The sequence below is a fragment of the Monodon monoceros genome, unplaced genomic scaffold, assembly GCF_005190385.1.
Source record: "Monodon monoceros isolate NGI ecotype Baffin Bay Population unplaced genomic scaffold, NGI_Narwhal_1 Super_Scaffold_5, whole genome shotgun sequence".
NCBI classification, from domain to species: Eukaryota; Metazoa; Chordata; class Mammalia; order Artiodactyla; family Monodontidae; genus Monodon; species Monodon monoceros.
The window spans coordinates 107531716-107550394 of NW_021703782.1; the positions used below are offsets into that span (position 1 = coordinate 107531716).

The window sequence follows — 18679 nt, forward strand, 5'->3', positions numbered from 1 at the left end:
ACCAGCAGCCTCTTCTCTGAGGCCGCCATAGAACTTTCCAGAAACAGCTGGAACTAACCCCAGATGAAAGGGGGAAAAGATTTTCAATACCACCCAACCGCCTTCCTCTGATCAGGGCCTTCTCCCAGAGGCACTGGTACTTCACTCGGCCAGCTGCCGAGGGTTAGGGCTGGGGTTTATTAAACTCACAGCCCCATGGAGGCAGGCGTGAGGGGATGGGGAAATGGAAGAGAGGTGCCATGGGCTCTTAGCTTCCTGCTCCGTGGTTGTTCAGCATGGTCAGTTAGTGTCTGTCTTCCCTGCTTCTCCCAGTTCCTCCCAGTATCGAGAACGAGGACCTGGAGGAGGCAATCAAGGTTCCCGAGGGGCAGACGGCTCACCTGACGTGCAATGTCACGGGTAAGGGACATACGCAGTGAACTGGAAGAAGGGTGAGAGGCAGCTCCGAGAAGGAGGGGGACCCCGGAGATCTGGGCTGCCTGCCCCCAGCCCTACTGCTCCCCACGGAGGGTCTCTCACCATCTTGGCCTTTGCACTCTCTGTGCCTCTGCCCCAAACACTCTTCCCTACTCATCTGACTACAGAGCTCAGCTTCCAGGACCCTCCACAAGGAGTCCTTGGCTGACCCTTTGGGCCCATGGGCTCCTACAGGTCCCAGTACTCCCCTATCCCAGCACTGACCACACTGGACCATAGTGGCCTTGTGATACCTGTGTACCCCAGCCAAGCTCTGAGCTCCTTGAGGACCAAGGGCTGCCTTGTCACCATGGTTCCCCCAGTGCCCAGCAGAGTAGGCTCCCATTAGTGCTTGTGGGCTGGGAGAGATGGATGAATGGATGCATGGATGGAGGGATGGATGGATGGATGGAAGGGATAACTTGCCTTTCTGTCCTGCCTGTCTGTACCAAGCCATTCCTGCCCACAACCTGAGTAAGGAAAAGGCAATCAAACCACATAGGAAAGGGCCCAGGCCAGGCTTGGTGGCTGCTTCTGTGTCTTGCCCTGTTACATGGGCCTCTGGACTAAGGTGGAGAATGGATGTCCCCTAACCCATCTTGGAGCAGCCTCTGACCTCTTGTTTGAAACATTTCACTTGCCTCTCCCCTCTGCATACAGGCCACCCACAGCCCAAGGTCACATGGTTCAAAGACGGCAGGCCCCTGGCTGGCAGAGATGCCCACCGCATCTCTCCAGATGGAGCCCTCCTGCAGGTCCTCCAGACCAACCTGTCTAGTGCAGGCCACTACTCCTGTATTGCGGCCAACGCCATAGGAGAGAAGACCAAACATTTCCAGCTTAGCGTCCTGGGTAAGTGCTAAGCATCTTCTGGCCGCCATCGGTGCCGGCAGGCTGGTACCAAGGTGACCAGCTCCTTACAGACAGCTTCCCACAAAGCACTTTACTATTTTTTCTTCCACGTCAACAACAACAACAATAATAATAACAGCCCTATTGGCTGAACATCTACCATGGGCCAGGCATTTGGACAGACCTGATTAGTTGAATCTTTTCAACAACCCTAGGAGGTGGGAGATGTGCTTGTCCCCATGTCAACAATGAAGCCCTGAGGCTTAGAGAGGTGGCAAGACTCCAGGCTCCAGGGTCGGGGCTCACACCCAGGCAGGCAGTCTCCCAAGGGCCGTCAGCATGAACTGTCTCGTTAGGAGAAACGGGTCTAGAAGTTGAGAGGAGCACAGATCTGTTTCTTAAAATGCTGTTGGTAAAAGGGAGGGTCCCCAGCGAGAGCTGAAAAAGAAAATTTGGAGACCAATGAAAGCAGAGCTATTCTACCCAGCAGGGAGTAAAACTCCATCCCCACCTCTGCTCAGAGAGTGGTAACAACTGGAACCACAAACAGAATTGAGAAGGCTCTGGTTAAATGAGTAGATTCTGGATGTTAAGAGACTATTGGGGAAATTGAGGCACAACTGACCAGCTTCCCCTATGGTATTGCTTAGTGATGGAGAGCCTGGGCTCTGGGTCACCCAGGCCTGAATTCAAGCATGGCCACATGGTGCGTGGTTCCTCTGAGCTTCAGTTTCCCCTCTGTGCGATGCAAGTAGCAAAAGCACCTAAGCCAAGCACCAGGGTCTGAGGCTTTTCTGGGTCCTTGGTCCCAGGGTGGGGGATCTCCGTTCACGAGCACACTCCCTGCCCCACCGCAGTGGTTCCCACCATCCTGGGAGTGAGCGAGGACAGTGCTGACGAGGAGGTGACCGTGACCATCAACAACCCCGTCTCCCTGATCTGCGAGGCGCTGGCCTTTCCCTCCCCCACCATCACCTGGATGAAGGATGGGGCCCCGTTTGAGGGCTTGAACAACGTCCAGCTGCTCCCAGGTGATGCCCTCGGGGTGGAGAGGAGGGAGACAGGGGGCAGGTGACGCGTCATCGGGCTGGGTCAGAGGAAGGGAGTCTAAGTGAATGCCTGGGGGTGACCCGCTGCCCCCCGCCCCCCAAGCAGGCACCCATGGGCTGCAGATCCTGAATGCCCAGAAGGAAGACGCGGGCCAGTACACCTGCGTGGTCACCAATGAGCTTGGCGAGGCCATGAAGAACTACCACGTGGAAGTCCTCAGTGAGTCAGGGACCCTCCTGATGGTCACTGGCCAGCCAGGGCCGGCTCAGTCATTTTAGGGCCGAGGACCTAGGAGGAGGGAACCAGTGAGCTAGGACTTGGGCCACGTGGACGCCCAGAGCCACACCAGTCCTGGCTTCCTTCTGCCACTCACACTGTGGTACAACCAGAGACCCCACAACTTGAGACCTGAGAGAGCTCCCAGAGGTCACCCCAGCCCTCAGACCTGACCTGTCCCGTAACCATCTCTCCCCAGGAGCGGGTGGGTTTCCAGAGTCCCTCCACTCTCAGAGAGCCAACACCCCGTTTCTGGGACAGACCCGGGGCCAGGGGGAGCGCAGGGTCTCAGCACCTCTTCTGTGGGCCTGCTCCTCAGACTGCTTTGTGGTTTTCAGTTCCCCCTTCCATCTCCAAAGATGACCCCTCCGGGGAGGTCGTCGTGAAGGAAGTGAAGTCCAAGGTCAATAGTACCTTGACCCTGGAGTGCGAGTGCTGGGCCACGCCCCCACCCACCATCAGCTGGTACAAAGACGGACGGGTGAGCCCGGGACACCCTGGCGGCCTCAGGCTCTCAGTCTGGTCCCCCTCGTCTGCTTGGAAGCTTCCAGAAAAGGCAGTCAAGGCATCAGGCCCCAGAGCTGGCCTGGGCCCCACCCCACCCTTTGTATTTTAATAAGAAATTCAACTCTTTATAGGAAACAAGTCTCACGAACATTAAACCCTATATTCACCCACTGAATTCTCTTCTAATTTTTAAGTTGTATGGATTTGGTGTTACAAAATTGTCGGGGTGTTCTTATCACTTTATGTTGTATTCCAAAAATTGTGTGAAAATAGAAGTACACTCGTCTGGGGGCTTTCTGCCCCTCATTTCTGATGTCTGTTTCCCCTCTTTCCACCCTCAGCCCGTGACCCCCAACCAGCGTGTCCACATCCTTGGTGAAGGACAGCTACTCCAGATCCAGCCCACGCAGGTCTCGGATTCTGGGCGATACGTGTGCATGGCCACCAATGTGGTTGGCGAGGATGACCAGGACTTCAACGTGCTCATCCAGGGTGTGTAGGGCCACAGGGAGGGGTGAGGCGTGGGCCAGTAGGACTGGGAGGCCGCGTAGCTGGGGGTGGAGAGTGTCAGTGCTTCTGGGGTGGCCTGGTGGGAGGGCTCTGTTCTTATCGCTGTCTGCATGTCTGGCCCCCAAGCCCCTGGCCTGGGCTCTTTCATGAACTGACCTTGTGACAAGGACATTGTTGCCCCCCAGGCCTTGGTTTTACCTTTGTAAAATGTGGGTGATCAAATCAGGTGGCCTTGAGGGCTCCCCCAGTTCAAAAAGCCAGTGATGAGGGGCCTCTGTGCTCCAAGGCATACACTCTGGCTAACGCTTAGAATCTGGCATTCTCCTCTGAGAAGTATCAGCGTGTCACAAGACTGAGTCCACTAGACACGAGCTCCAGAGAGAGGAAACTTATCCTAGTGCCCAGCATAGTAGTTGCTCAGTAAACACTGGTTGAAGCAGTGAGTGAATTTAAAAACTGCCTTGGGGCTTCCCTGGTGGCGCAGGGGTTGAGAGTCTACCTGCCGATGCAGGGGACGCGGGTTCGTGCCCCGGTCCGGGAAGATCCCACATGCCGTGGAGCGGCTGGGCCCGTGAGCCATGGCCGCTGAGCCTGCGCGTCCGGAGCCTGTGCTCCGCAACGGGAGAGGACACAACAGTGAGAGGCCCTCATACCGCAAAACAAACAAACAAACAACAACAACAACAAAAAACTGCCTTGGCTGAAGGATTTGGCTCAAACGGTGGAATTTCTGTGCCTGGGGGGGCGCTGGGATGGGAATCTCTTTGAGCGGTTCATCCCCGTCCCTCAGCTGTGGGTCCTAATGGCTTTGTCCCCCACTCCCCAGTACCCCCCATGTTCCAGAAGGTGGGAGATGCCGGTGCAGCCTTTGAGACCCTGTCCCGGGAGGAAGAGGCCCGGGGTGGGGTGACGGAATACCGGGAGATCGTGGAGAACAACCCTGCCTACCTGTACTGTGACACCAACGCGGTCCCACCCCCGGAGCTCACCTGGTACAGGGAAGACCAGCCCCTCTCGGCCACAGATGGGGTGTCTGTTCTGCAAGGTAGGCCAGGGCTGCAGAGAGAAGCAGGGCATTTGCAGGCAGGCACCAGGGTCACACCCACATCAGAGCTGCTCTCTGCCTTTCTGTAAGTCCTTGAGCTCTCCTGTGTGCTGCTTGCTGTGTGACCCCGGGCAGGGCACGTGACCACTCTGGACCTTAGCTGCCTTTTGTAAACCGGGGCTAGAAGTTCTTTACCGGTTTGAAGGCTAGAATGGGGTCCCTTTCTGCCTCTGGTTTTTAGAACAGAGGTTCTCATCTCGGCCATGCCCATCTCTGGGCTTCAACATCTGTAATGTCCTGGCCCCTTTCTCTGGAGGTGTGGCTGGTTCCTTTATTAAGACCTTGTGACCCCAAATGCTGAAGAATCTCTCCCTGGGCTCTGATGACCACCCAGTGTCCAAGCTCATGGCTTATGTGACCTTTTAAATTTCTTCTTACAACTTTAAATATTTCTTTAAGGTTATTTAATTTTTGTAAACAACTGCTTTATTTCAGAATAGTTTTTTGTGGATGACTTTGAATTAAAAGGCTCCGGGGATGGGACTTAGAAATGCCTGGCTTCCCTAGGGTGGCCCACAACTGGGAGGTATTCGAGACACAGAGCCCGGATGGGGTCCTGCGAGGTCCTGCCAGGTCCTGCCTGGTCCTGCCAGGCTTGGGCCAGTTGTGGCGCTGTCCAGCAGAAGGGGATGACGTGGGCTGCAGGAGGAACAGGGTCATTCCAGGGTTTGTACTTTGGTACTTGCAGAAGAAGGTTGCCCCTTGGAGATCTGGGAGAGGCAATGCTTACGGAAAGCTCGATTGACCTTTAACCTGGCACTGCCCTCTGACCTAGGGACGCAGTGAGCTCAGTCACATGCTGATTGGCCTCTGACCCTGGCCACTGACCCCTAATCCTGGGTACACAGTGGTCACAGTCACAGCTGACTTTAATCCTGGCCCTGATCACAGATTAACCTCATGTATCGAGTGACCCCTCCCCCAGCCATGGCCACTGCCTCCCCAAATCCCGGGTACTGTCTCCTGGCTCCGCACATAATGAGCCCCTGGTTCTAACCCTGCTCACAGCCCACCACATCCTGGGTCAGAGATCCCCCAACCCAGAGTCCTGAGCACACAGTGACCCTAGCCCAGCTTCCACTAGAGACCAGCTCCAGTCCCACAGATGCCAGGCTCTGGCCCTGGCTGGCTCTTGTGCACAGAGGGTCCCAGGTGATGCCCCCCAATTGCTCCCACGCCCAACCACCGCCGCCTCCTGAGAGCCTCTGCCGACATTTGCCAAGCTCTCTGCCCCTTCCCTCTGCCTTCAGTGAGGAGCTGGGCTCAGCACTGCTGGGCACTCTTTTTTGGGAGCCTCAGTTTTTCCATCTGTAAGATGGGAGTAGTAACAGCACACGGAGTCAGAGGCCAGGGAAATGCTCAGCCCAGGGCCTGGCACAGAGTAAGCCGCTACTGCGCTTTATTTGATCCCCTTGACCCGTGACCTGAGCAGAGCAGGCGATTCTCTGCGTTTCACAGATGAGGTGGGGGAGCGGGAGTGGCCGGGGGGGAAGTGATGTGTCCCAGGTCCCCTCCAGGGAGAAGAGCGGGTTTCCTTGCCCTGGCTCAGGCCTCTGTCCCCATTTCCCCGCAGGAGGCCGGGTCCTGCAGATCCCCCTGGTACGTGCGGAAGATGCCGGGAGGTACTCTTGCAAGGCCTCCAATGAGGTGGGCGCGGACTGGCTGCACTACGAGCTGCTGGTGCTGAGTGAGTGGCTCGGCCTGGGGGCGGGCGGGCGCGGCGTGGTCTCATGTCTACAGGTCCCATGAGGGGCCCCCTCCCAAAGGGGGTCCGAGTAGAGAGCATGTTCAGTCCTATTGTACTCAGAGGTTGGTAAGGTAGGGGTTACGAGCTTGGGCTCTGAAACCAGACAGGACTGGATTCAAATTGCAAGTGAGCTGCTTCCTAGCCGTGTGACCTTGAGCAAATCACAGCCCTCTCTGTGCCCCAGATTCCTTAGCTGCGGCAGGGCCTGGGAGCGCTTGGCGGGCAGGGTTCAAGGAGCCCCAGCCAGTGACCGGCACCAAGTGGCGTCCTTGCCGCGACGCCCGCCCCCCCAGGGACCTTTCCCAGGGAGGCTGCCCGCTCTTCACCCTCTTCTCCCCCCCACCCAGCCCCACCTGTGATCCTGGGTGCCACAGAGGAGCTGGTGGAGGAGGTGACTGTCAACGCCAGCAGCACCATCACCCTACAGTGCCCGGCCCTGGGCAACCCTGTGCCCACCATCTCGTGGCTCCAGAACGGGCTGCCTTTCTCCCCAAGCCCGTGGCTGCAGGTCCTGGAGGACGGGCAAGTGTTGCAGGTCAGGGCGACCCCCTGTTCGGGCTGAAGGCAGCGGCTGCCGTGACTCAGTGCTGCTTGTCTGAGGACCGATGAGCTGACCACTCTCTGTGCCAAATGAGGCTCTTTGCCTGAAACCACGTTGGAGCCCCTGGGATTTAATTCAGCCCACCAGATAATCGTATGTGAGCAACCTTGCTGGGCTACGCATGGCACCTGAAAAGGACGCACAGGCGTGCCACACTTGGAGCCCAGCACAGCACAGGGCAGCCTTCCTTGGGAATGCCATTGGATGCTTACAGAGCTGTGCCCAACACCTAGGACCTCAGGCAGCTCCTCGGCCACCCAGTGTCCAGACACAGCCCCACGGCACCCCTGGAGTCCAACACAGCACACAGCACCCTCCTCGGGGCTGGGGGAGGGGACTGTTGTCACCATCTAGTTTGCTACAGGGAATCATCCATCAGCTTCGCATCCCCCCAGATGTCACAGAAAGCCCTAGATGGCTGTGGGGTGAGCCCCTAAGCATTGCTCCATGTAGGCAAAGGTGGTCTTCCTGGTCCCTGCCATGCCTGGAATGGGTGGGAGGAACCCTCACACTAGTTCCCGGTGGGATCCAGAGCCATCCGGCCGGTGGCATGCGCCCACAGGTGTCCACGGCAGAGGTGGCTGACGCTGCCAGCTACATGTGTGTGGCCGAGAACCCGGCGGGCTCCGCGGAGAAGCTCTTCACCCTCAGGGTGCAAGGTGAGCTGGGCTGAGCAGGAAACCCCCTGGGTTCCCCAGCTGAGGAGGGGCTGGTGCTCTGGGTCTGCCCCACGCGCTCTGAGGACTCACCGTGCGGGCAGACACAGCGCCTCGGTCCTTCCAGTGTCCTGGGCTCTGGGCCAGTGCCAGCCGTACCCCAGGAGCGCATTTGGGGGACCCTGATCACTAGATAATTTTAAGCAGCTTCGGAGGCTGCCAGAGGAATGGATCTTCTGAGGCCTTACAGCACCATGATTGCGCATTTACTGTGTACCTGGCGTGGGGCCGAGTACTTTCCCCGGACTCATAGCTGAGAGGTTAGCCCAATTTTAGGGCTGTGGAAACAGACTCAGAGATGTCACCCAGTGGGGGTCTCCCCGCCCTGGAGTCGGCCCTCTCCACCTCTGCATTCTTGTGACACATATACATCTCAGTGGCCATGAGCTCTGCCTCCAGATGTGGGGCAGCTGTGGCCTAAGGGGCGGAGGGATGATGGTGTTACTCAAGGTCTAGGACTCAAACCTGAGTTGATATTCTGGCTCTGCCACTGAGCAGCTGAGTGACCTTGGAAAAGTGGCTCTCCCTCTCTGATCCCTAAACCCCCGTGTCCGCATCTCTAAGATGGTTATGACAGATGGGAGCTGCTGCACAGTGAGCTTTGAAGCTCCAGGAGCTAGTGAAGGCCCTGTGTCTCACTCTGTGGCTGTCCGCTCCCTGCCGGTATGCGTTGTCATGTGTCTTTCTTTATCCTGGTGGCCGCGGGGACAGTCCCACCACGAATCGCGGGTCTGAACTCGGAGCAGGTCACCGCCATCCTCAACAGCAGCATCTCCTTCCCATGCGAGGTCCACGCTCACCCGAGCCCTGAAGTCACGTGGTACAAGGACAGCCGGGCCCTCTCCATGGGAGAAGAAGTCTTCCTCCTGCCTGGTGAGTAAACTGAGGCTGGGGACCCAGCTCTGAGGCTCTGTGGGAAAGCAGAGCTGCCTCCCCAAACCTGGGACGGGACTGGATGTCGGGGAGGGCTTTAGGACTGTGGGCGTGGGGGCTGGGGCCTGTTCGCTGGTGCCAGGGGCTATCTCCCCCACCCCTGGCAGGCACCCACACGCTGCAACTGGCTCGGGCACAGCCATCGGACTCTGGAATGTACATGTGTGAGGCCCTCAATGCCGCCGGCCGGGACCAAAAGCTGGTGCAACTTAGCGTACTGGGTATGTCCTGCCTGTCCCCCCACCTGCACGGTCCCCCACTCCTTCAATCAGCCCTCACACCCTCAGACAGCACAGCCAGGAGAGGGACAGCCGGCCCTGGGGGAGCCTGGGATGCCCTGTGCCCCCTGCTGCAGTGGTATCTGGGGGGCATGGTGGTTAAGATCCTAGTTTTTAACGTTTAGACATGCTTGGGTTTGAAACTCAGCTGTGCACTTATTTGCTCTGTGACCTTGGGCAAGTCACTTCCCCTCCCTGAGCCTTGGGTCTCTCATCTGTAAGGTGATGGTTGGTATAAGGGTAAGATGGGGGTATGTGAGCCCTTAGCCCAGTGCCTGGTGCCCCGTGAGCTGTGAAGCTGAGGAGGGGGCAGCAGGATAACAGCCAGAGCTGGCCCAGGAAGGGCCCTTCCCAAGCCTGATGGATCACGAAGTTCTCCGCATGGAACCGTTTGGGGGGCTTCTGGTCTTCAGAATCCTCTTGGGGAAAAGCTGGCCCAAGATGTCATGAGCCAGCACTCCCTGGAGGGTTCTTTCAAGCCCTGGGGCAGGTTCATTCATTTGTGCCTGTTCACCTACTGTGCGCCCGGCACCGTGCCAGGTCTTGTGGGCTCACAGCTGGGGTGGGAGCTTCTACACTGGTTTGCTGGAGGGACATGGGCCTGTGGACCCCCATGGAGGGCCCTAACCTAGCTGGGGCCTGCCCTGAGTAGGAAAGAGCCTAGGAGGGTTGTCACAGCATCTCCCCCGACTGGGAGGCTGAACCAGAGAGGGCAAGAGGCTTTTCCCAGCCACCCAGCAGGCCCTTGGCATGCTGGCCTGGCTTCTCTTCTTCCAGCTCCCTGGGTCTGTGCCATCCCCTGCGGGGGGGTCCACTGCGTGACCTTGTCTCTCCATAGGCTGTTAGCCTGCGGCTGGGGCCAGGGAGGACACGGGGAAGGCCACGCCCCTCACTCAGCTCATCTCCTTCCCCAGTTCCCCCAACCTTCAGGCAGGCTTCCAGTGGCCCCCAGGGTGTGGTCCTGGTGAAGGCGGGGGACAAGGCAGTGCTGAGCTGCGAGACAGACTCACTTCCCCAGCCAGCCGTGACCTGGCACAAGGACGGGCAGCCCCTGGTCCTGGCACAGAGAACCCAAGCTCTGCTGGGTGGGCAGAGGCTGGAGATCCAGGACACCCAGGTGAGATGTCTGGTGGTGCGGGCAGCCGTGGGAAGCCCTGGGAATGTCGCCTCCTGGTCCTGGGGAGCTGAGGGTGGGCGTGCGGGGCAGCTGGGTGGCAAGATTGGGGGGCTGCTGCCTCCTTGGCCTGCAGGACCCCAATCCAAGGTGATTAGCAGCGTCCGGGGTGGGAGACGTGGGAAGAGCACGGGGCCCCAGATCCGGCTCCACACTGACTCACAGAAACACTTGGAGCAGATCTGCCTGCCTGTTGCCCCAGAATCCAGAATCCTTTGCAGGCGCCTCTGGTTGTGACTCCCCGGGAGTCTGTTCCACCTGCCCCTGCCCCTCCCTGGGTTGGATTAGACGCTCACAAGTGTTCTTTGGATGAACATTTGCTGCTCCTCTCGAACTGCACCCGGGTTCCGTCTCCTGACTCAGCGCCATCCCCACAGTGAGGGAACCTTCTCCTCCAGGCTCCACTGACAGACATGCAGCCCCAGGGAAGGGTGGGGTCTGGATCCTGTGCACTCACCTTCCATCGGCCCTCCTGCATCTTAAGGCTCTTGGGAAAGGCCAGAGGGTCCCATCTCCCCTTTGGCTTCCCAGGCAGGACCAGCATATTTGGGGAGTCCCTGCTGTGGAAGGTTCTAGGACCTGGATGTTTTGGGGGGGCCGTAGGTATCCCCATTGTAGCCGCACACTGTCTTCATGTGTCCTCTCTGTCCCAGGTGTCGGATAAAGGTTTATACAGCTGTAGAGTCAACAACACAGCCGGGGAGGCCGTGCGGACCTTCCTCCTCACGGTCCAGGGTAAGCTGGGCACCAGGCTGCCAGCGTCGCTGCGGTACCCCTAGCAGCACAGGGAGTTGCCAAGGATGGGAAGGGCCATAGCTGGAAAGGGAAGGTGTGGCTAAAAGTAGTACCTGCCTGTGTGGCACACAGGAAGTGCTCCATCTGTGGTCTGCCATGACTGTGTCTAGAAAGTGCTGGGCACGGGGCCCGGCGTGGAAGCACTGGGACAGGAGCCCTAAGAGGTCAGACCCTCGGAGTGCAGGGGCCATGTCACCCCCGCCTGAGCCCTGAGGTGCCTGCCCCAGCAGCCCAAGAACGGAACATAGATGGCATTTCATTGGGTGTAGCTCAAGCTGGGGATGAGGGAGAGCCTGTTGGAGCTGCCTAGGGAAGCAAGGGATGAAGGCTTGGCCAGGTTTTCTCAGGATCAGCTATTGTGTCGGTTAGGGAATAGACTCAGCTGGGTAACAAAAAGACCCCAAAATACAGTGCATCAAGTAAGAGAGACGTTTACCTCTGTCATCCAAAAGCCCAGAGGTGAGTGTCTAGGCTGGAGGGTAGATCTGTACCTACCAAGTGGTAATTTAGGGACCAGGATCCTTCCATCCTGTTGATCTCCCATCCCCTGGGGGTTGTCCCTGTCCATGTCGCATCCTGTCCCAGCCCACGAAGCAGAAATGAGCAGACGTAGAGGGCAAGCATTTTTATTTTAAGTGGGTGATGCAGAAGTTGCATCTGTCCCCTGTGCTTGTATCCCATGAGTGAGAACTTTGACAGCTGGCCACAGCAGGCTGCAGGGGAGACTGGGAAATGTAGTTTCTACCTGAGTGACCCCGTGCAAGATGGGATGGACAGCTTGGGGGGACACCAGCTGTCTGCCGCACATGCCAAAAGGGGGACAGTGGCTGGATTCAACCTTGAGCCATATTGAGTACCAGTGTTGAAAATTATTGACACCAGGTCTGCTGCTCAAAGCTCATAGCTTCTTCTCCTGGTGGCCACCTTAATGAACAGTGGGAAGGGAGGAATGTCTGGTCCTTGAGGGAGAAGATGTTTCATCCTGAGCACAGCTATCTCTCTTCCACTGGTAGTGGCTACCTGGGATGCATGACTTCATCCTGGCTGAGCAGGGGAGAGTGTTGGGATCAATTAGTGATGTCTGCCCTGGCATAGTCTAAGGTCTGCTGGTGCAATAGCCATATAATTTACCATCCTCGGGCTAAGTGGTCCCCGCCTGGGCTCTATAGCCAGCTGCTGGTTGTATTTACATTTGCGAATAAAACAACTCATATCATCATCAATGGCAAGGCATAAAATGTCAACTCCTAACCACAGGGAAGGGCTTCTCGGGCATCCCTGATCTGCCTGAGAGGAAGGAAGTAGGAGGCAGGGTCTTAGGATTCTGGGAATCTGGCTTCTCTCCTGCAGTGCCCCCAACGTTTGAGAACCCCAAGACGGAGACCGTGAGTCAGGTGGCTGGAAGCCCCCTGGTCCTGAGCTGTGACGTGACTGCAGTCCCTGCACCTAGTGTTACTTGGCTGAAAGACAGAATGCCTGTTGGTGAGTGCATTAGTCCTTATCTTTTTGGTGTCAAGTAGTCCTTTATTTAATGAAATGGCAGTGAAAACAGAAGGGGTAGTTGGTTGTTAACGGTTCTTACCTGGCAAAATCAAAAGCTGGCAGTGCCCTGTTGGTCCCATCCCCCCCGATTTGTCTTTCAACCCTGTTGGCCTTGAAATCCCAACACTGAGGACCATTTGAGTGGGGGCTCAGTGGCTTCTTGTGTTTATATCCAGAGTCAGCTCCCACGGGACAGAAATGCACAGTGGGTGCTGAGGGTCTAGCTGGCCCAACCCTGGGCCTGGCGTTGGCCCCAAAGCTGCTCCTTCTCCAGTAACTCAGCTCCATTCGGCCCAGCTTTTGGTCACCCCCATCCAGGCCTTCAACCTTGCCCCGCTCTCTTCCCCTCCCCCGACCCACCCACCCATCGGTCAGTAGACACCTCGTCTTGTCAACGTAAATGCCTCTGGTGCCAGCACTGCTCTCCATCCATAGCCTTTCCCGTTCCAGCCACCACTGTCCACACCCCTGGGTGAGGGCAGCAGCCCCTACACTGGTCTCTCGGGTCTACTCCATGCCTCCAATGCAGGCTCCACCGGGGCAGAAGGGATCACAAAGTGCAGCTCTGAGTGGGTCAGTTGTCTGTTGAAACTGAAAATCCTTTCGTGCCTGGAGTCCTCAGAACCACAGCCCAGGAGGCCCTTCGGGGCTGGGGCCAGCCCCCCTCTCCCTGCCCTGCTGCGTGCTCCAGACAGACCCAGCTGCTCTTGACTCCTTGCATATGCCTATGTCTGTCTGTCTGTCTCTGTCTTTCTCTCTCTCAGTAACAGCCTTATTGAGATGTAATTCACATACTCTACAATTTACCCAATGAAAGCATCTAAATCAATTCTTTTTCTGTATGATCGCAGACCATCCCCACAATCAATTTTGGAACATTTTTTTTCCAACTGTATATTTTCTTTTTTAAAAAATTGAAATATAGTTGATTTACAATGTTGTGTAAATTTCTGCTGTACAGCAAAGTGACTCAGCTTTACATATATACGTTCTTTTTCATATTCTTTTCCATAATGGCTTATCATAGGATATTGAATATAGTTCCCTGTGCTCTACAGTAGAACCTTGTTGTTTATAATTTTGGAACATCTTTATCACCCCAAGGGAAATCCCTTACCCATCGCCTTCACTCCCAGCCGCCCCAGCCTTAGGCAGCCACTAACCTACTTTCTGTCTCGGTAGACTTGCCTGTTCTGGACAATTCATATAACACGTGGAATCATACAACACGTGACCTCTCGTGGCTGGCTTCTTCCACTTAGCATCGTGTCTTCAAGGTTCATGCATGTTGTACTATGTGTCAGTTCTTCATTCCTTTTTTAAGTTAATTTTTTTCTTTCTTTTTTATGGCTGAACGTTCCACTGTGTAGACAGAGCATGTTCTGTTTATCCGTCCACCAGCTGATGGACATTTGTGTTGTTTCCGCCTTTTGGCTATGATGGATAGGGTGCTGTGAACGTTTGTGTACGAGTGTTTGTGTGGCGTTTGCTGTCCTTCCTCTTTGATATATACCTGGGAGTGGAATTGCTGTGGACCCTGTTCTCTCTCGGCTCCAGCTCTTGGCACATGCTGTTTCCTCCCTGAAATGCTCATCCCAGGCTCCCCGGACCACCTCCACTTTCACCTGGCTGATTCAGACTCGCCTTCAGGTCTCAGCTGAGACTCACCTCCTCCAGAAGCCTGGCCTGGTCTCTCCATGCTCCGTCAGGGTTTCACAGGGCTGGGCACACAGGATTGTACCTGTGTCGCTGTCTCTGATGTATTTTGAACTCCTTGAGGACAGAGACCATGTTTCACTCATCTTTGATTCCCGTGCTCTCTCGCTGTTGGACATGTAGAAGTTGCTCAATACATTTTGCGTTGAAAGACTGGCTGGACAGATGAGGATCTGGGGGACGGCAGACCAGTCTGGACTGGTGCAGTTAGAGAAGGCTTTGGGGCAGAGGTGCTGCTGGAGAACACGAGGGGTAGGCATTCAAGGCTGGGGGAGGGGTGCATCTTGAGCAGAGGCCCAGGGGAAGCCCCACACTGGACTCATGTTGGAGTCAGTGAGTGGCTGGTTCACCTTGATCAGTGCGGGGAGGGAAAGGTTGGAAGGAGGGTGGGAGATGAGGGCTGATCCTGAGAGTCAACAGGAAGAGGAGCAAGTCCTGGACTCTAAAGGGAGTGGGGGGGGGGGGCACTTCCCTCACTGTCCAGTGGTTAAGACACCGAGCTCCCAATGCAGGAGGCACGGGTTCGATCCCTGGTCGGGGAACTAGGATCCTGCCTGCCACATGGCATGGCCAGAAAAATAAATAAAAATTAAAAAATAAAGGGAGTGGGGTCCCTTGGGAAGAAATGTCCCCAGTGAGGGAAGTAGGGAGGGGTTGGTTGTAAGGACCAGAGCAATCAAAGGAGTCCAGGCTGGGGAAGGCCGTGACGTAAATGGCTAGAGGCCCTGCCCACGTCTGGGCCTCAGTTTCCCTATGAGCATAAGAAAGGGGTGGGTGATTCAAGGGTTCCCAGGGTCTTTCCAGCCTTGTGAGTGTGGGGGTCAGGCGCCCTCTGAGGGAGTCACAAGACTTCTCTGTCTGGGCCCAGTGGTGGCAGCTGGGGCGGTGGGTCTGAGCAGGTGAAGTCCTGCCACACCCCTCCGTCCCACAGAAAGCAGTGTGGCACGTGGTGTGGTCTCCCGGGGGGGGCCGCCTCCAGCTGAGTCACTTGCAGCCAGACCAGGCTGGCACCTACACGTGTGTGGCCGAGAATGCCCAGGCGGAGGCCCGCAAGGACTTCGTGGTGGCCGTGCTGGGTACGTCTGCACCCTGCGCCCACCGTGTCCCACCCCCATGCCAGCCCCAGCCACTGCCCCGGGCCTCACCACACCCATTCTGCCACAGTGGCCCCCCGGATCCGGAGCTCGGGCGCCACACAGGAGCACAGCATCCTGGAGGGGCAGGGGCTGCGGCTGGACTGCGAGGCTGACGGGCAGCCACCACCCGACGTGGCCTGGCTGAAGGACGGTGGCCCACTGGGCCAGGGCGCCGGCCCCCACCTCCGGTAAGACCCAGCCTGTGACATCCCCGCCCCAGGAGGCAAGCCTGCAGGCCCTCACGCACCTGCTCCCGGCTCTCCCTCCCCGGGGCAGGTTCTACCTGGAGGGCAGCTCCCTGGTGCTAAAGGGCCTGAGGGCCTCGGACTCGGGGGCCTACACCTGCGTGGCCCACAACGCGGCCGGTGAGGACGCCAGGCTGCACACCGTGAACGTGCTGGGTGAGCAGCTGAGGGGCGAGGAGAGCCAGGCCGCCCCACTGTCCCAGGGCGGCAGCAGCCTGGCCGCCGTGGGGCCTCCACTGGGGCACCTGGAGGGTGGTGCCAGGGCCCGGATACGGGAGCCCTGGTGAAGCCCCAGCCGTGCCCACTCTGTGAGCCAGGCCAGCCTGACCTGTCCGGGCCTCTGCCCCATCCTCAGACTAGGGGCACAACCGCGACAGCCCAGGGGCGCAGTGGGGGAGTCAGGATAAAGGAGAGACCCACACCCCCAGGCAGTGGGCTTCATCCTCACCTGGGTTGGGCGCGGGCCTAAGACCCACGTGATGATTGCCACACGATGGCTGCACGTGGCAGAAGCCGAGGTATCGGCGCCACCTCCTGGGACTTCCCTGAGAGGAGCCCACCTCCCCGCCCAGGCCCCCTCACTGCCCCCGTTTTTCCTCTCTGCCCACCCACCAGTGCCTCCCACCATCGAGCAGGGGGCAGAGGGCGCAGGGACCCTGGTGAGCAGGCCTGGGGAGCTGGTGACCATGGCGTGCCCTGTCCGGGGCTCCCCGCGCATCCACGTGAGCTGGCTCAAGGATGGCCTGCCCCTTGCGCTCTCCCAGCGCACCCACCTCCACAGCTCGGGCCGCACCCTCAGGTAAGGGAGTGGCTCCCCTACCCGCCAGCCAGCAGATGGCAGGCCCCAGATACACTCTTCAGGCAGCTTGGGCTTAAAAGCACGTCTGAATGGTTTTTAGACTAAAAATAACATAAACATACAGAGGTTTTTGATGGGGAGAGTGGGAGGACCCCAGCCCTGAAAGGGAACTTCAGAGATGAAAGGGGCCTCTGCCCTCAGGCTTTCACAGCCCAGTGGGGGAGGTACAGATCCGGGTGATGACATCTGGCGGCACCTAACTCAGCCTGGCCCCAGGTAGAAGAAATCTGGGAAGGCTTCCTGGAAGAAAGTGCCTGAGCAACGTCTTCATGCATTCAGCAGCACTTAACGGAGTGCTTGCTGTTCCAGGTGCAGTTCCAGGTACTGGGATGGAGCAGTGAGCAAGATGAAGCCTTTGCTCCTGCAGCTTTGGGGAGGGAGGGGAATGGAAAATAAACAGATATAAAAGTGACATGTCACAAGGGATATGTGCTCAGAAGAATAAAGTAGGGTGAGGGGATGGGAGGTGGCAGTGGAGGGTGCTGTTTTAGGGTGGCCAGCAGTAGGCAGTCAGATGAGGTGACACTTGAGCAGAGATGGAAGGCGATGAGAAGGGGAGGTGAGTGGATTCCATGGCAGGAAGAATTCCATTCCTTCCAGGCGGGAAGAGCAGGTTCAAAGGCCCTGCGGTGGGCGTGTGGCTGTGTGTTCTCGAAACAGAGTTGAAGGGTCGGTTATGAAGGGGGCAGTCAGGTGACATAGGGCCTCGTAAGTCCTTCAGAAGACTTGGGCTTTCCTACGGAGAGAAGGGAAAAGCCCTGAGAGGGTTTTCAGCAGAGAAGTCACATCATAATGTGACTTAAATTTTGTGTATGTGGTAAAATACACATAATAGAATATTTACCATTTGAGCCATTTTTAAGTGTACAGTTCAGGGGCATTAAGTACACCCACATTGCTGTGCAACCATCACCCCCATCCGTCTCCAGACCTTTTCATCTCCCCAAACTGAAACTCTGCCCCATTGAACACTAATTCCCCACCCCCTCCCCAGCCCCTGGCACCCAGCACTGTACTTTCTGTCTGTGAACCTGCCTTATTCTGAGTACCTCAGATAAGTGGAATCATGCAATCGTTGTCCTTCTGTGACTGGTTTATTTCACGTAGCATCATGTTTTCATCCATGTTGTAGCATGTGTCAAATTTTCCATCCTAATTTTTAAGGCTGAATAATATCGCCTGGTATGTGTAGAACACATTATCCATTCACCCATCGGTGGACGCTTGGATTGCTTCCACATTTTGGCAGTTGTGAATAATGCTGCTGTGAACATGGGTGTTGGCTTATCTGTTTGAGCTCCTACTTTCATTTCTTTGAGGTTGTGACTTAGGTTTTTAGACGATCCTTCTGGCTGCAGTGTGGACAGCAGACTGTAGGGCCAAGGGCAGAGTGGGAGGGCATTTTAGGGCTGCGGCCACAAGCCAGGTGAGACGTGGTGGGGCCTGGATCAGAGCCACGTGGTGGAGGTGCTCCAGCTGGCGGTGTTTGTGGAGAGACGGGGAGGGGTTGAGCCGGGCTCTGGGGTCTCTATCTGGGAACCCGGAAGGCTGAAGTCTGTTTTCTGAGATGGGTCCACAGTGGGAGGGGCAAGTTGAGGGGCGAGACCAGTGTTCTGTTCCAACCTGTTGGTTGGAGAGGTTCTTGGACATACAGGGACGATGGAAACCAGGCATTTGATACTCCTGTCAGGAGTTTAGGAGGTAGATGTTTGGAGATTGTCAGTGAACAGGTGGTGTTGGAAGCCAGGATGGGCTGCGGGCCCCGGGAAGTGAGTGTGGACTGAGCCTGGGCTGCCAGCGTTGGGGTGGGTATAACAGACGTTTCAGGGTCACTGGGGATGTTGACAAGGGCGGCTCAGGAGGAGTGGTCGGGGCAAAAGGGGGTTTGAGAGACAGTGAGGGTTCAGGCAGTGGAGACAGTGAGTAGAGACGAGTCTGGCGAGTCCTGAAAGCTGAGAGGAATTGTCTAGAAGAAGGGGGTGGGAGTACAGGCTGTCCGGGGGTGGGCCAGTGGACCTTCCAGAATTTGGGAAGCAGGAAGTCTGGCTGCAGAGTGAGGTGGGCAGAGAAGGCAGCAGGGGTGGGGGGTGAGGTGGGGACTCTCCCTCTCTCTCCTTCTCTCTCCTTCTCTCTCCTTCTCTCTCTCTCTCCCTCTCTCTCCTTCTCTCTCCCTCTCTCTCT

At 57.1% G+C, this 18679-nt stretch overlaps 1 protein-coding gene across 1 annotated transcript in view; it reads left to right on the forward strand.

Annotated features, from left to right (window-relative positions):
• The window catches only part of HMCN2 (hemicentin 2), a 149271-nt gene that overhangs the window by 96522 nt on the left and 34070 nt on the right, over nt 1-18679 (forward strand). The window contains 20 exon segments of the mRNA XM_029203622.1: nt 313-399; nt 1117-1308; nt 2166-2339; nt 2464-2577; nt 2973-3115; nt 3483-3633; nt 4478-4696; nt 6330-6443; nt 6851-7038; nt 7667-7763; nt 8532-8693; nt 8861-8974; nt 9946-10148; nt 10859-10940; nt 12351-12482; nt 15190-15221; nt 15223-15334; nt 15423-15582; nt 15671-15795; nt 16255-16438. Of these exon segments, the coding sequence (XP_029059455.1) occupies nt 313-399; nt 1117-1308; nt 2166-2339; nt 2464-2577; nt 2973-3115; nt 3483-3633; nt 4478-4696; nt 6330-6443; nt 6851-7038; nt 7667-7763; nt 8532-8693; nt 8861-8974; nt 9946-10148; nt 10859-10940; nt 12351-12482; nt 15190-15221; nt 15223-15334; nt 15423-15582; nt 15671-15795; nt 16255-16438 (2785 nt within the window).